Here is an 18,352-nt window from a genome sequence, read left to right on the forward strand (position 1 = left end):
AGAGTGGGGTTAAACACTGCAGTAGGGGTATGTGATGACATCACTACAATGTGGTGGGTAAACCGATCCTATACCTACAGATCGATAGGGAACTGGAATTGGTCCAATCAGTACCCGTATCTCATATCGTCAGTTTAAAAATGTTAAGACAAATGAATTATTGGACCGAAAAGACATTAACACGGGTGCTTCTAATTGATGAAGACTGTGGAGATTTTACAAGATAGTTATTCTAACGTTTTTGTCTTTGATAAGAGTAGCTGTAACATTAAAAATCCGTCGGTCATATAATTCATTTAGGGGGCTGTTTCGACCCAGGTATTAATGTTTTTATGTCAATTGCAATTAACCTATCTAAGGAGGGTTTTTGACACTGATACAAAGGATTTTATATATTTAAAGATTTCTAGCCAAATAAAAAGAAGGATTTAGTTTTCACTTTGCTCTTTAAGACAACATATCAAATGTTTTATGAATGGAAAAAGAACATAAGTAAAGTTCACTTTATTTAAGTGTTTGGAAAATGGAAATGTTCTAGAATGAAAGCAACTCCGAGCCGTGGCTCAAAAACCAATCACTTTTATTGATCACCTTAAATGGCAAAATCGTTGACCTCAAATGGCATGCAATAAATAATAGTCCAATATTTAGATTGTATCAGAACGGTTACTTAACATTACATACGAGATTATTTCAAGTCGAGTTAAATAAATACAGGCAGAAGTATGCTGTGTATTGCTAATCAAAGGATTGGGGCCTGTCCTTAAATGCAAGATCGTTTTTAAAAATTGAGATTTAAAAACAATTGCCTATCGATTTTAAAGAGAATCATTGTATTCTTAGAACTTAAGGAGTAAACAAATTTTCGTGTCATTCTCTATCGCTCTTTGGTGTACGGTGGCCGTGTGCGCTACCCTTTGCGACCCCCCCAAAAAGTGCCTCCCCTAAAGAAACTCAATCACTCCGGCGTAGCCGAAACGATTGAAGTGTGGAAAATACAATAATCCTTAGACAAGTCGCAGGATTGACCCAAGTTAAGACAAACACTCGGATTAAAATTTACTTACGTGTATTGCACACCCGCAGTGAAAAGTAAAATCGCATACGCTCTAATCTGCAAGCGCATATAAGGGCTACTGTAAGATGGTGTACTGACAAGAATAAGGGAAAATGAGTTACAGGAAAGAAGATTCGCTTCTTTTGGAGAGTTTCTCTGAAAAACACAGACACGCAGACTTTGTAAGTACAGCAAATTAATATATGCTACCAAAGAGATAAAATTGCGCAGATTTTCCGCCTTTATTATCTAAAATTGATTTTGATTCATAATTGCAACCTGGGTAATGTCATGATCGGTAAAATATTCAGTGCACAAAATAGCAGGTGTAAGTATATTCAAGAAGTAAAATCCTTTTCTTATTTAATTTTAAATACCGTGTAATGCTATAAACTATACATTAACTGTTTAGCGGACTTAAAATCACAAAATATCCCCAAAGGCTTTTTCTGTCAGTTCTGAAGCCTATTTCCTTATTTTGAAATTAAACATAGATTTAATTGCATTTAATGCGACTTCAGACATTTTTTGCCAAGTGTCTTTAGAATACTTTAATTTTCAGTCGTAGATTTTAACTAGTCGTTTTCACAATTTTTCTCCTAGTTTCACACTGGTAAGAAATTAAGTTACTTCAGGCAATTTTAGTATCACACATATATTTATATTTACTAAGTAAACATATATTGCCTAAGAAATTAAAAGGACTTGTCCATGTATTGTTAATATTTATATATAAATATTTATCTTTCACTTAGCACATCGATTGTAAGTTTTGTTCCTAATTCCGGCCTACTCTGACTTTTTAAACAAAACTGTTTGAAAATATGGAGAACATATACACTTGCTTCAAAAGCACCAAGTCCCATTTTTTTTTTCACTAATTAAATCAGATAGGACACACAACAATTGTTAGCCGGTACCCCATTGTTATAGGGATTTTAGTGTATTGGATCGAGGTATTGAAAACTATTCTTGCATGTACTCCATATTCGGATCGTGATAGCCACGACTACCTATTAAAATTAATTTTCAATGCGAAATCATTCATGAGCACTAAATGTATGAATTGTTACGCCAGGCAAATTTTGTTTGAGCTTTCTTCTCAATGACAAGTTCTAATGAGTGCCTGGATTATTGAAGGACGATTCCTTATTCGAAAGTGCCAAATAAAAAAATCAATGGTCCCTAAATTCTTGAATCTGTCTTTTATGTTCTTATTCGTACCACTCAAACGAACATAAAAAATTTATAAAATAAACACAAACACGTATATTAGGATGTGAAGCGCTCTGATAGTGCAGTTTACTTATAATACACAGATTGTTACAAATACATATCAATCTTCTTTAATTGTCTTCCTTTCTACAAAATAAAACAAGATTTTTAAATATAAAATCTTTTTAAAACAAGTAAAGCAAGGGCGGGTGGATGGGGATTCAGTTATATGCACTAAAAAGAGCCTTCGAATGGCTTTAGAATATTCTGTGCTAACAGCGGTCAGTTAAAACCCGTGCAATGAATATTTAAATGTCACCTGACAAGGTGACCAGCATTACAGCCAATAGATTACAGATATAAATAAACACGAACACGTGTTATTAGCAACATTGATAAATACATTTATATCACACTTTTTGTTTCCTGAATTCGTGTGCGTATTTTTCCAGAAACCTTGTAAGTCAATAGACGCTTTTTTGTTGGTCGAAATAAAAACTTTTTTTTTGGTGAAAATAATAAAACATCTTAGCAGATATCACATTACACTCGTCGAGTGGGTAGTTCTACTGAGCCTTTTTATTTGATTCAAATCAAATTAATCAGATCGTTTATTCAAGCTACAGCTTCGGATAATACAGAAGCAAATAATCGAATAATAAATATTGGCGAAGTTTGGAAGAGCAAGTGCTACGATAGAATTAAGTATTTTATTCTGAAGAAAATGCACTCAGAGAGATTGATTAGGAAATATAGGTACCTGCTGTTTTCTCGGTAGAAGCTCTGGTATCTTATTTACGTAAAGCTTACAATGGTCAAAGGTCCGGGTTTGTTACAAATCCTCAGACCATCATGAAAGGAAATCGATGTTGTCATTACGGAAAAATGGTAGCATTGGAGACAAAAGCGTTTTATATCAATGCTGTTAAGGCATTAATGCTGTTAATCAGTGTAGAATGACATTTGCATTTTCGGTAAGCTAGAAAAAATCGAAATATGAAAGATTGGTCCCCCAATAAAACCCTCGGAAAATGTCACATCATGCGGTTCATCAACCAACCTCTTTCACTGAATCATGATATGTATACACTTTCAGTGGCTTTTCAAGCGCGCCCCCCCCCTAAAATTATCAAAATTAACGTAAATCACAGTTTTGTCTAGAAAATGTAAATATGTATACTTGGTAGACCTCATTTTTTCCCCTATAAAATCTCTAAAATCCAGGAGCTTCCCCTGGGCCCCCACCAGGGCTTTGCCCTGGACCCACTTGGGGCCTCAAGGCGGCCCCCAGACCCCTTGCCTACTTTTGGCGCCCCCTCTAATTTCAATTCTTGGATCCGCGCTTGACTTTTCAAGAAAATCACAGACAACTATAAGACCCCAAATGAAACCCCCCTCCCTCGAAACAACCTGATTTTAAAGTTTGGTATGTATCTGTTAAAGTTAGAACCTTTTCTGAATGTGGATAACTGTGAAATGACCACATTCCTTTCCCTAGGTCACGATTTAAAACAGTAGATCCAAATGCACCTGGGGAACCTTACAAACAAAACAATTGTATATGTACCCTTACTTTTGTATGTCTTTGTGTTCATCAACATGTACCTTTACGATTTAGTGCAAGACATTAATCAAGTGCTTGCGCAAACAATGTAAGTAAAAAGCAAATACACACTCGTAAAAGAGAAAGGGAAACTAGTAAACTTGTGATAAAAAAATATAGTGCATTTTACGGAAAAGGAATTTTTCCTATCAGAAGTTCCGTAAATTCTTGCAAGAAAAACATATCGTTGATAAAAGGGTGTAAATATGTCAGGTTTCTCAACACTTCGGCCTGATTTCAATAAAACAAACTTGTATTTGAATTAAGTAGTTACATATAGCAGGTGAACGAATGCAATGTCTTTGAAGAAACGTACTAAAAACTATCGCTGACAGTACGTTGCGGGTATGCTTTCTGGCATTGGTCAAGATTTCTAATTACAATACTTGAGCAGACCGTTTTTCGTCCAATTGTGTTCATGGTCGAAACATACAGAAACAAAACAAGTATCCGCTTGCCATTCCCGCCAAGTCATCAAAACTCTGGAATTTTTCGAGTAAAGAGATTAAAACGGAAATCCCTGTAAAAATGCAACACATCATAATACCAGAAATTTTAATTCAACTTCTCAGGTGACAGAAACTAATCAATACAGTATTAAAGATTAACGTAGAAACACATACAGACTACAAACGAAATCGATTGACTTCATTAAACCTTTCCTTTATAGTACCTATAAACTGCAGATTTATTTTAATTAATACCTCGATGTGTATTCATGCCTCTTCTTTTGTAAACCGCCATGTAATTACGAGGAAGAAGATTTAATACACCAATATTTGTAAATTATTAAGATTTATAAGCGTATTTAGCCTACTTTTGAAAATTTTACTCAAAAGAGCGCCCTAACGATAGAAATAGCTATAAAGGACACAATCAAAGGCAATGCACTAGACCCAACTTTTCTGTTTGCTGAAGGTGAAAGTTTTCAAAAGGTGACGGCCCTTTCTGAGGTAGATTTTGAATGGGTCTTGGTCTATCAATCGCTGACATCAATAATCCTTTAAATCCGGTTGGTCTCGAACCAAAATTAATCCGAAACAAAATAAATTAGTTGATCATTTATTTACCAGGTTGTGTTTTCGGAATAGCCATGGACGGTGTGGCGGCGCAAATTTTTCTGCTGGTAAACATTTCAATGATGTCGTATGCTTCCTAATCATTTGCAATATCATTTGAAGTAATATTTTTTTTTCATTCATTCATATTTATTATGTCTTTTATGTTTATGCAATGGAATAATAAAGGCTTATTCTTTTGGTAAACCGCATTTAGAGGTTTGGCTACAATACGTAGCGGGTATTTTAATTTTGATTAGTAGTAAATCATTTGGAAGTTTTCAAGATTGTTGTTCATGTTCATTGCCGTTCATGTGTTGTTGCATTATATTAATTCCATTTAACACATTTGCTTATTTTTCATTTTGCCTTTTCTCATCTTCTAACACACTTTACAATCAAAATTACAAGTATCTTATTCGCAATGCCTTTAGAACAGAACTATTTGTTGGTCGTTTGTTTTATCTCACGACAATGGTATTGTAGGAAAGGGAACTAACGGAGCATTTCCGAAAGCTTGGTTTCTACCGAGAGGTCCCTACCCCTGATTTACTGCGCGAAGCCCAGCAGGTGTACCACACCCTTGACTGGCCCCAGCAGTTTGATGACGATGGAGATCCGCTCCCCGGTCCACCCTCCTCATCAAGAGATGAGATTCTGAATCCAGATGAGGTCAAGGAATTGGACGAACATGCTTTGCAGGTATGTACATTGGATAATATTTTGTTGTTACATAAAAGCAATGGATTCTTTGCAAAGAACAGTTGTAAACTTAAAACGTCTTTCTTTACCTTACTGCAGACTCCAACTACCTACCTTGGACAACATCTCCGTTACTTGGTGGAATACCTTATTCGCCCAGCCATCAGTGACGTCCACAAAGCCAGAGTCCTCACAAGGTAAAGACGATCAGAACTTTGTAAACCTTTTCATCAAATAACTTTGAGTTATGTTACGTGTAAATATATTCATCTTTGGTTATTTCAGATGGCTTGGACGCTGTATGGATGAAGACTACATCAAATACCTGCCGAGAACAGAGTGGAGTCACCCTGAATCTGTGGCGGGATATGTGTGGAAATTACGAAAGAGACAGATTGACTACGACGAATTCTTCCAGACACTTTGCACGTAAGTGGCCATGGTGCATCTCTAGACAGTGGATAATTTTAAGCCTTGCAAGTTGCTACATGATTGGTGCGTATTGCTTTCGTAAATGAGATCTTACACTTTTTTCTACCATATAGGTATGCAGGTTTGAAAGCCAAGAATGTTGATGGGTGTGTCAGGAATACGATCAAATACGAAGTGGGCAAAGATTTCATGGAGCAGAGGAAAAGCTGGACTGCAGTGCTTTTGGACGGTAATTGGCGTTTATTGGACGTGCGCTGGATCTGCGAAGCTGCTTATGGAGTGGCAAAAACCAACTGGAGACTAATTGAAGACGAAAAGGGGAAAGTAGATACCAGCAAAGCCATCAAAGAAAACAGAAACACGTTCAAAACACAGTGTCGTTTCAGAGAGTTCTATTTTCTGACAGACCCGGAAATATTTATTTACGATCATTTTCCAGATGATTCTAAATGGCAGTTGTTGGCAAGAAATGTTTCATACAAAGAAGCAAAAGAAATGGCAGCTTTACGTGCAGACTTTTTCAGAAATAAAATGGTACTGCGAACTCATCCAAAATGCATTACAGAAAGCGATGACGGCATTGTAAAACTGAACATAGGGTTGCAAGAAGACACACGAATGTCTTTCGTCTACAAACTATACAGATCGAAAAATAGTAAAATGCCAATAGACCCGTCCAGAAAAGAGCTGGATAGATACGTCTTCATGGAGAGAGATATTGACGAGTGTGAAGTTAGGTCGGAGATACGATGCCCTGCTGAAGGAGAGTACCTGTTTGAATTACACGGGAGTCAGAATATCGAATCTTGCCACGCCTTGCTGGTGACGTACTTCATCAGATGTACTGGTATTAAGGGTGTGATAACTCCATTGCCACCCAACATTAGACAAGAGTGGGGGCCAGGAGAGGACACGAGAGATATGGGAATGGTACCGGTTACTCACAGAAAGGGACAGGTGGAAGCAGATGATGGTGAAACGGAAATTACGTTTACTCTGGAAAAGGATCTGGAATTCAAACACGATCTTGTCAAAGGTGACCAGGATATCTCAGTCACGGATGGTCACGTGGTACATACGATCGAAAATGGGAAAATGAACATCAGCTTAAGGCTGCCATCGCCTGGAGAGTATGCTTTGAACGTAATGGCAAAAGAGAAATTCAAGAAGACAAGATTTGCCCCGGCTTGCAGCTATCTTGTTAGCTGCGATGATGAGCCATTACAGACCAAACCCTTACCAAACATTGATGGACGGCATATTGGTACTCATGAAAAATTCCACGAACTTGGATTCAAAGAAGACAATGCATGGACGTCCTACATTAATAATCTCGTCACTGGAGAATTCTCTATGCAGATTCACAAACCCCATGATATATTTGTTATGGCATCTTTAGAGCTAGAGGAAGGAGACAAGTCTGAAACTTTTGACAATTACGTTGTCTGTGATACACAAGATAATAAGGTCAAGGTTACTGCTATCTTCCCCAAGAGTGGTACCTACAAACTGACGCTCTATGCCAGACTTGACACCGTCCAAGATGATAACAAATACATTACTATCTACACCAAAATCATCGAAGTTGTTTTGCCCACTTTGGCAGGAATGCCGTCGCCAATTCAATCCAGCATTCCAGACTGGTGTCATGGTTACCACCTAAAAGAGCCCAGAAGCATGTTTCTACCATCAGGAGAGATGACAAAAATCTCAGTCTCTGTCCCAGAGGCCCATACCATAAAAGTCAAAGGTCACCCTGAATGTCATCTCAAGCAGAATGAGGAGGGGTATTGGGAGGGATATTTAAAGACAGGACCACCCAGGAGTACAGTGGATCTTCTTGCCAGTGAATCATTACATGGTCAGCCATTTAAACAGGTAATGAACTCTAATATCCCATCAAGGAAAAGAAAGATTTTGTGTGGAGTACATAGATAATACATGTATCTAATTAGGAAGAGAAAAAAATTGTTGAGGGCATTGATTGTCACTATCTAACATAATCCCTTTGCAGGTTGTTTCAAAAGAGGAATTGTTACAAATAGAAGTTGAACAAGAGGGGCTCTTTAAAAGGGCTTTAGATGAACTAGAATCTCTTGAAGAGGAGAGTAAGTAGAATTACATACAGATGCTACTTAAAATATTTTGATACACTGCAGGTAACAACAGAGATTAAAGTTTGTAATTCCTTGGTATTTCAGAATATGCCAGACTGCTTTCTCGACTGAAACAAGCAGTAAAAGACAGGAACAGACAGAAACTACAGAAGCTGTTGTACAGAGCCAAGGAGTTGAAACCTGACAAAGTGGATGTGGAGATAGTCAGAGCTGAGAGGGTGCTGAGGGAACTGGTGGACCTAGAAGGTGAGTGGATAATAAGATTCTTTATAATTAACTATAATGGGAAAGAAACTGGAGATAGGGATATTGGCCCCATTTATAACATCCCTCAAAAGTAGAAAGAAATTCAACCATGTCCTTCCAGTTAATGCTTTTTCCACTAGAACAATGCAGTCTGAGAAATTTAACCATATCCATTCCACTAGAGCAATGTTTGATGCAGTATCAGCAACAGCCATACCTTGTTTAATTTTTTTGTATATACCAAGAGATCGAAATGCCCCTCCATTTTTCAACTATTTTACCTTGCTGCTGTGATATTGTATGATAAAACCTTAATTACCTGTTTTCCACCCTTCTACCCATTAACACAGAAAAAGACATAGCTAGAAAGGAGTTGAGAAAGGCCACCAGAATGTGTGATATACCTTCCTTGGAGGCAGTACTTCAAAAGGTAAAACGACTCAGACTTCCAGAAGAAGATGGAGATATAACTGCAGCAGAAGAGGTCCTACAGTCTCTCCGAGGTACTATACACGGTCACAAATAACAGGTCTTTACTGGTACTGTCTATCTCTTACTGTTTTACATCACTATTTTGTTATAATAAAAGACTAGCAGAGTGAATATTCTCAGTTCTCTTTTCCTGATCTTAGAAATAGCATGCTTTTGAATGTATAGACTTTCTACACTGTGACCAAACTTTGACTTTTTCTCACTGTTTAAGTAACTGTTTGTAGTGTTAAGTTCACTAACACTTGTGTGTTTCATTCACTAAGAAAAGCAAGATGCTGCATTAGGAAAGACTCGTGACAAGTCACAACAAACAACTGAAACACCTACTCCATATTTTTATGGCAATCACAGTGGTGTGCATATTTATGTAATGCCTGATGGTCGCGTTCAGCATTCTGAAATTGGTAAGAACGCGCGCAAAAAAAATATTTTATAGTTTCTTTCGAATCCCTTAACTTAAACCATAGATGTTAAATGAAGCCCATTGTTCTAATTTCAGCTCCTGACAACAGTGTCCTGCAGTCCAGTCGTTTGACAAGAGATGCTGATGTTCAAACTCTGGACAGTTCAGCAGATGAGGAGATCAAAGAAGATTTCTCTTATCTAGCAATGGGTAAAACTCTAATTCTCAGTACTTTGGGATTCTTTTATCTGTTCAACAGCAAAAAATCCATGTTACTGTGTATTTACGTGAACAAGTGACCTGTTTTGTTGCAGATTCCTCAACTCCCAGAAAGACAAGGAAAACAGACACCTCTAAGGTTCCGGAACTTCTGCGCCAGCATCTGAAGAAACGTCACCTAATGGAGGATGAAATTGATGCAGAGGATATTGAGCCAACTGCTTTGGGTGCTTTATCTATGATTGATCAAGAGGAAAATGGAGACAGATGTAAGCACTAAAATTTTTGATAAAATCTAATGAAAGAATAAATCTTTCTAATGGTTAGATTGTATGTAATTTTTCTTTCTTTTTCTTTTCTCCTAGCATACACAAGCCGTGGGGGATCTCGTTCTTGGAAATCTCGAACAATGGAAGTTTTCAAGAAATACTGGCATGTAATGAAAGAGAAATCTGAGCTGACGCGTCAAACACTTAACGATGATATTGAAAACGAGGTCCAGAGACTGAAGCATATCAACCAAATGTGTCGGAAGATGTCCCGTGCAGCTCGCCGCATTGGTATGAATTACAACAGTCTGATAGATAGTGAGCAGATGTTCCATGACATCCTGAATGAACCAAATGACCAAAACGATAGTCTGACGGAGGACTTGTGCAATACATCTGCTCTACAGCAAGATGTCATCATAGTAGAGGAAGGCCTCAAATGTATGTATAGTGTTTTTAAATCTTGACTGATCTTGGAAACAGGTGAGGTGAGTTGTCTTTGATGTTCTTCATTTGTCTCTTTTAGCTGCATTTGAGGAATTTGTCAAGAGAATGGATGAGCTCTGTGCAGAACTTGTCATCAAGGCAGAAAACACTGCAAAAGAGCTGGAAAGAACTAGGTAAGTGTAATTTCAGCAATAGTCTTTCTAACCAATCAAAGTCTTCCATTTTGCCACATGACTTTTTAAAATTTCAAATCTTGAAATGAGGTCACACTTCTTTAATTTTCAGGCTTGAGATGGCCACAGAGGATATAATGACCACAAGCTCTAAGAGTTCACTGAGAAGTGATTCTGGTGTGGGGGGATCTACTGACAGGGACCATCCTGACTATGTCAAGACTTCATTTTATGCAGCTAAAAATACTATTCTAGAGGACTTAAAATCAACCAATGCCTCTACTGTAAGGATATTTCATATTTCTAGCCTAAAAGTATAATGATACAGCAAATTAAGCAATTTGCTAATAATGTCTTTGGATGAATTTCTCCATACATAATATTTTGAATCAGAAATACATACATGTATAAAGATTTGATTCAAAGTGACTTTTTTTTTAAATTTTGACAGGAGGAAGACATCAGACGGCAACTGTCAGCCTTACAGAAACAAATGGCAGACTATCACCATGGTAACACATCATCTCATGTTGGCAACCATTCTGGTAACCATTCAGGGCTATTCTCAAATTCTTGGAAACTCTGAAGCTCGAACAAAAAAAACATATCTGATATCTTAGGTTATTTTTACCTTTTCATCCATGTGAATTGCTTGTTTGATCAATTTTAAATCATTGACATTCCTTCTGAATTTTGGATAAAATGTGTATATAAACTTAACAATTTTACAGTACTGTGATATTATATTATCTGTGATTCACCATTTGTGATGTTGATATTTTAATCAATTTTCTGTAGAATTAGGATAAAAGTATGGTTTGCAAAGATGTGATATTTTTAAAATTCTAAACACAGCTAATTATTTACATATAGTTAGTACTTTTTGTCATTTGCAAATACATTACAACATTTCACAATACCTTTTTAATTTTTTTAACTTTCTTTTACCTTTCACAATTACATTGTAGCATGGTTTAATATATTATTTTTTACTGTAATTCATTGACAAAGATAATGTTTATTATTGAAATAAGATACATGCTATTGTACATGTAAATAAAATTTAAGGTTTAAAGTGATTTCTTTATTTACTGACCGCTGTGTGTTTGCAATAGAGGTCTCATTGTTATTTTACTATTTTGCATCCCATTTAATGTTGAATTTTTGTTATCAGATCTTTTATCATTGTTAATTTTGTTGTTTTTTGTGCTACAGAAAAATAAAGTATATTTATTGAAACTTGTTTTCGTTGTCAAATTTCCAATTACCAATCATTTAAAAATAACAGAGTTATTAAGTTTCAGTATTTATTACTGGATATTTATCTTTAAATGAAACAATTTTACATTGTTGATTGGTTACTGGAGCTGTTTCTTCCAAACTGGATAATGACAGGTTTACCTTTCAAGTTGTAACCATTCACACACTCCATGGCATGTGATGCTGTAGCAATGTCTATAAAAGATGAAGAGAAATGTACACTTTACACACTACATATCTCTTTAAAACAGTCAATCTGAAGACATTGACAGGCTTGTATTTTGAGTTGTATTTAACTTGATTTAACAAGTATTTACACATTTTATATATTTCTATATGGCTTTTATCTATTGGTCTGGCTGTTGATCTAGTTTTCAATGTACATAGTAGTAGCAGTGAGGATATTTTTAACAGTGGGTTGGTTTGTAAATAAGAACACTTAATTTCACAAGTATGTGTTTGGCTTTTATTTGCTGTTCAAAGCACTAAGCATTTCCTTTATTTTAAAACGAAAACACCAAAAATTAAAATACTTAATGAAAATAAATAAAATCTAAATATTTGTGAAGCTTACCAGGAAAGGTAATAAATGCCTGTCCCTTCATTTTGCCCTTCATTACTCTGTAAGTAAGGGCACCTGATCCCTCTGTCTGGAACTTCTTAAATAATGATTCTAGGTCCAGCTGATGAACTTTCCCTGACAAATTCTTTAAGTAAAGAACCTGAAAAACCAAATTTCACAAGTGTCTTTGTAATCTGTAAGTTGTCAGTTTGTCACCTCATTCATTTGCAACATATATTAATTTTTTTTATTAATTATTAAATTTATGAATGAAACATCAAACATTACATACATTCAAATAATTAGATCTCTATAATTTTGATGGCTTACATTACTAGGATTTCCAGGGTTGTAATTTCCAAACCTTGGTAGCATCTGAATTTCTTCAGTTGTAAGTTTATTTTTCTGAATGTCCTCCATAGAAACCTCTGGTACAGGAGTTAAGGGCCTTGGTGCACATGTTGCCATTTCACCAAATTCCTCTTCGAATTCTTCTTCTGTTTGCTTTTCTTCTAAAACACTACTAGAACTATCCTTCAGTTTATTCTTAGCTTCGTCAACTCCACTTTGTACATCAGAGTTACTGGTTAAGTCTTTTGGTTTGTTTTTTCTTCCTTTGTATCCCTCTGGCTTTCTGATTATATTTTCTAATATTTCTGGAAGATGGTTCATTGGATCTTTTGGTTGAGTAGTCTTCCTTGGATCTTTAACTGTTGTCAATGCTTGAATGACTTTTTTGCTATCATCAGAGTTACATTCTCTGAGAAGTGATCTTTCCAGTTCCATTTCATGTCTTGTCAAAGTTTTCTGTCCATGAATTTTATCCTTTTGATTCAATTCTAACATTTTCTTTTCAATTTTTTCCTCTATTTTCTTCAATTTTTCATTCAGTATTAATGGATTAATACCAAAATTTCTTTTCTTCTGTGGCTACATAAAAAGAAAAACATGCAAAAAAAGTTTATTACATGTACTTGTGATCATTGGGTGTGTAGCTTTATGTTGAAGACAACATGCATATATGATTTACTTCCTAACCTCTCATAGATCTCACAGAAGACCAAGTTGGCTCTCAATTACATACATGTATTAATTCTCCACACTAACACCTTTTTTAGTACATTCAATCAGTAAAGTAATTAAAAAAATAATCTGAAAACATTGAAAATTCAGATTTTGTTTGGTGTATATCCCCTCTTACCTTGTGTGGATCCTCAGCCATCAATTTAATTTGAATCTCCTCCTCTGTTAAGCCACATTTCTTCAGTTCCTCTGTATAGCTATCTAGTTTGTCCACCTCCTGAAACTGGTCCAGAGATGTCAGTCCTGACAGTGAGTTCACTGCCGGGCAGTGGGCTGATGCAGAGGTGAAAGTCCGCTTTTGAGCCAACTGTCTAAATACATGATTTATTTGACCTCACAATTTGTAGTTATATATGAATATTGTGAATTCAGTAGGTATACTTTAAGGATTTCATTCCATGGAAACATAGAAAAACGGATATGGCAAGGTAAATTTGCTGGTCCCTAGAACTTTGCTATTATAACTAAGTTTTATAGTACATGTATATGTCTTGAAAATATGTAATTCCAGTATCTTTCTTTAAATAATTATTTTTAAACTGAAAAAAATTAACATATCATTTAACTTGCAGAATTAAGTTTTACTATCCTTACTGTTGAATGGTGACGTCTTTCTGGAGCTGTTTATCCAGTAGAGTCTTCAGCTGTTTCTGTCCCTCTGTGATGATTTCCTCAGTAGGCGGGGCAATCTCAGGTCTCCACCTCTTCTTTTGTAAGGACACATCCATCTTAATTATCAACTACAATACAAAGTAAATTAAAAAGGTTATTTTGACTAAATTAAAGTAAGTGTTCTGCCAACAAACTATCTGAGGTTCACAACTGAGACATAAACATCACAGGCACTTGTTTGGAAAATAATTTTTTTACCCATTGTATAATAATAACACAAGGTATCTTACTCTGAATTACACAGAGTCCCCCCTCCTCAGAAACGCACTCATTCACACTTCCAGAGGAAATGCAAAACTCTGCTCGCTGTATGGAAAAGTCTAATTCAAACATGAAACAGTATGTGCTAATCCCGCACAGAGATTTTGATTGGATAAAAATCTGATTCTGAAGTTACATCGGAAAAATGTCATAGTGTTTTTATGAAAAATAAGACAAAATCAAATTTCATTTATCCAATGCAATATTTAAAAATCTGGAATTCAATTTTTAAACCCACTCATTTTATAACTTTGCCTGTTTCACAGTTGAAAGTGTAAATGAGTGCATTTCTGAGGAGGGGGTACTCATTGTTAATTCTAAGTTAAATACCTTGTGTTATTATTATACTATGGGTTAAAAATTTATTTCAGAAACAAGTGCCTGTGATATACGTTATCAGCCTAGTTACTTAATCCGGAATGAGCTACCACTGTTTACAAGAATATTCCATAACTTCCTAGTCAATATGTCATTTCTCTAAAAATATATTTTACCCTTCTACTTTTACCAGTGTTTATTCATACATTGAATATAGTAATTTTCGTTAGATGACACTTAGTGCAGTGATATACATTACAGTTAGCCTACTGGTGTCCTCTCTTCGCTGTGCGGCCTTTTTGGTTTTAACTTTTAGTCTGCGATTACCTGCTTCCGTTTCCTTCAACTTGGTAACCTTTCTCAGTCGGTGAACGAGGTTGTGAAAAAACTTCATCCTCTAACCTTCCAGCATGTCGAGTTATGCTTGGAGACAGTTAGGATTAACGTAAGAACTTCATTTAAGTGAAACCATTGTTGAATAATTTTGCAGTTTCTGCTTTAGCATCTTTCGAACAAATGAAATAACTCGAATTAACTCTGTCTTAAAAAAATCTAAAAAAGAATAGATTATTCAGTGTTATCTAAAAATTCAGTGCAAATTAATAGAGTGTGTATATTTTTTGAAACTAATGAATGAACCGAATTTTGATATATTCTTTATATCGACATCTTAAGATTTGAGAGCAGTGTAAATGTGTTAATTTATGTGTTTGTTACCAGTGTTTGCAGTAAATCAGTATATTAGAACCTGTAGTGAGCCTGTACACTACAGTAGCATTGCCTAAGTCCAAAGCTGTGCCTGTAGGTTTCCTAATATGTTTTATGGTGTGACGGTTGGGATGAACGCAGTCAGACCATCAAAAACACACTTGAAACATTGATCATGCAGCTACTTCAAACATCAAGTCGCATGAGACATTTCGACTGGCTGTGACGTCACATGACGTAACAGAGCTCGTTGGAGCTTAATTATGGAGACAGCCGAGCGTCTGGTTGAAACTATAGATTTGGTGCAATTTTTGACAAAAGACTTCGTAGAGTACTGTTAATATATTATATATTTAGCGTATACATTTGGAAATTGACTTTTGAGTAAGTTAGAGTGGATTTGATAAAGCGCATTTCTTCATGTTTTTATTAATGTGTATTTGTGCAAGACATTTAACTTTCGACATGATTTAGTGGTTGTTGCATTCCAGCTTCCACCAAAGCCCCTAAAAAGAATACACAGTCAAATGAAATACATTTACAATATTTTCTGGTTCATTTTAAGATTTTTACAAACTGAAAGCCTTATATTTAATTTAATTAATTATTCGCCATTATTCATCGCATGGATTCCTGATAGCAAAGGAATTCTGGGAAGGTTTCACATTTCTTCTAGTCAATTTGCACATAATTTAAGCAGCTACCTAGATTTGTAAAGAAAACATAAAACTATATTTTGAATTTGTTACCATTTATCAAAATGAATCAAATCAAAAATAACCGTACCAAGACAAATTATACTGTATGAACCTTGAGGGAGGCTTACCATTCTAATTTGCATATAATATTTGAGAGCAACAAAAAAACTGCACTTCATAGAAATGGGGAACATTTTTGTTTGCTTTACTTTTACCAATGTATTCCATTGGAATAGATAACTTTTAGGACGTACTTTTTGGAAAAGTATTTGAGACACACATACAAATAGGAGCTATTTTATAGCATAACCATTTTCTAGCTTTAAAAATTAAGCCTACAAGTTACTCAAATATTCAAATTATTTTAGGGGCGGGGGTGTCTTGAGATCTAATTTTTTAAAGCTTTTAGATAAAATGAGAAAAAGTATGTTGATAATTCGTTCATTTTTAGAACCATATTAACTCAACTTTGCTTATAATTTCAGATATATCCAGTACTCTAATGCCTGTGCAAGGGCTCTTCGAAATAGCCTTAAACCAGAACTGAAAATTGATGCCATGAAAAGGAATAACTCAATAGTTAGGGTCACTAAGTGGGCAGAAGGAAAGCCAGTACCAAGCAGTAAGTGTTAAAATTTATAATGAAATTGTAACAGATGGGAATTAGTAAAATATAGAGTTAACTTTGAAAGGGAACATGATCGTTAAAATGCACCTTTTTTTGTGTGTGAAACACATGTTTAGAAAAGAGTGATTGGATTATAGATTTTAAAGTGTGCTAAGAAATATATTGCCCTGTTATCCCCATTAACACCCTTTTACTATAAAACTATCTTGTGTCCTTCTTTACTTTTTTTTCTAACCTATGATATACTTATATACCAGTTTGTGTGAATAGAAAATGTTGAAGTTAAAAATTCCATATCAAGTTGTATATTCAAATATGTATGCATGTAATATTATGTAGAAAACTTAAGCATTTTACAACATTTGACTTTCTTTTTATAGGTCAACAGGCCAAAGGATCAGGGAGTGGATGACACCCTTAATGCTAGAGTACTGTGATGAAAAACAAACTTTTTGAAATGACTCTGTAGTGAAAGTTACAAAGAGTATAATACCGTCATTAATAAATTCCATATTTTGAAAGTGAAATTCATTCTTTTTATTGTCAAAAATGTGATCATATCTTTTGGATACAGTTATTTTATAGTGGATGCAAGAATTCTTTATGAATACTATAGAATATTAAGCTTTCCTGCCTAAGAGCTAGGGTGAATTAATGAAAACGTAATTTAGCAGAAGTTTGGTCCAAATAGTAAAAAAAATATATATATATTCTTAAGAACACTCTCTCCTGGTGTGTAATAATTATTATTTATTTTGAAAAATCATATATGGTACATGTAATAATATATGATTTTTTAAAATAAATAATTATTACATGCCATGAGCATGCCCCTGTGACCAAACCAACGTACATGTTTGGATTTTGAAAGCAAAAGGAGAAATTGTACATTTCATTATATAATCAGGAAATGCAAAAGACTCCTGTTGCAGAGAGCTTATGATAAAAGCCAGGATCTGTGGCACACCTAATACATGTATATTCAAATGCTGCACCTATCCTTGACTGTTATGTAACATATCAGTGTTAGATGTTTGGCCTTAGAAAAAATTTCCTTCATATAACCATTTTTAGCTCCCCTGAGCTGAAAGCTCAAGAGAGCTTTTCTGTTCACCCATTGTCTGTCTTCTGTCCATTTCACATTTTCAGGAAGCATCCTGGGGTAGTCTACATTCTTAATTTTTCAACTTTTGACCCTGGGGGGTAGAGCAGAACCACAATAAGGAATACAAGTTTTACATTTAAATATATAGGAAAATCTTTTCAAGCCACTGGACCAGAAATGCTGAAAACTTAAGCAGAAGCATCCAAGTTTTACAGGGAAGGGTGGGTTCACAATATATAGAACAGTAGGGCCAGTGTTTCTCAGATGAGCATTCAATATTAGATTCCATATGCTGCCCAAGGATGCTATGTTTAAGGATGCTTACTATGGATATGTACATGCTGCAAATTTCACATATAGATTAGGTGACTGTTTTTGGAACATGCAGATGTATTCATATAAAGTAAATCTTGAGTCCTTCATTGATCTACCATGCATTGATACTACAGTGCAATAAACCTGGCTAATTGAAAAACATTGACTTTGATACCTTCAAGTGTAGTAAACCTTGATACATATTGTTTACAGCTCACCTCATTGCAATTGGTTCCAGGTTAAATTTTTTAAAGCAGATTTCTTTTTATTTATACAAAATTTTATTCTTTTCAGCAGGCAAAGCCTATT

General features: G+C 35.2%; 2 protein-coding genes across 2 annotated transcripts; one reads left to right on the forward strand and one right to left on the reverse strand.

Annotated features, from left to right (window-relative positions):
- Window positions 1–712: 712 nt before the first annotated feature.
- LOC134263747 (uncharacterized) lies at window positions 713–11,237 on the forward strand. Its single transcript, XM_062746132.1, has 15 exons — window positions 713–1,239; window positions 5,420–5,635; window positions 5,735–5,832; window positions 5,921–6,064; window positions 6,181–7,945; window positions 8,082–8,175; window positions 8,269–8,430; window positions 8,781–8,933; window positions 9,186–9,326; window positions 9,422–9,535; window positions 9,640–9,813; window positions 9,910–10,254; window positions 10,340–10,433; window positions 10,546–10,717; window positions 10,885–11,237. Exons 1-15 carry the CDS (start codon window positions 1,171–1,173, stop codon window positions 11,017–11,019), a joined length of 3,876 nt encoding a protein of 1,291 aa, XP_062602116.1. The 5' UTR covers window positions 713–1,170; the 3' UTR covers window positions 11,020–11,237.
- A 516-nt stretch (window positions 11,238–11,753) lies between these two features.
- LOC134263736 (RNA-binding protein 41-like) lies at window positions 11,754–14,075 on the reverse strand. Its single transcript, XM_062746117.1, has 5 exons — window positions 13,933–14,075; window positions 13,457–13,649; window positions 12,586–13,185; window positions 12,268–12,415; window positions 11,754–11,888 (listed from the first exon to the last, which is right to left on the reverse strand). The coding sequence occupies exons 1-5, from the start codon at window positions 14,064–14,066 to the stop codon at window positions 11,776–11,778; spliced, it is 1,188 nt and encodes a 395-aa protein (XP_062602101.1). The 5' UTR covers window positions 14,067–14,075; the 3' UTR covers window positions 11,754–11,775.
- Between the last annotated feature and the right edge of the window lie 4,277 nt (window positions 14,076–18,352).

The sequence above is a fragment of the Saccostrea cucullata genome, unplaced genomic scaffold (genome assembly GCF_032062105.1).
Source record: "Saccostrea cucullata isolate Sc308-1 unplaced genomic scaffold, CSIRO_AGI_Scuc_v1 ctg350, whole genome shotgun sequence".
NCBI classification, from domain to species: Eukaryota; Metazoa; Mollusca; class Bivalvia; order Ostreida; family Ostreidae; genus Saccostrea; species Saccostrea cuccullata.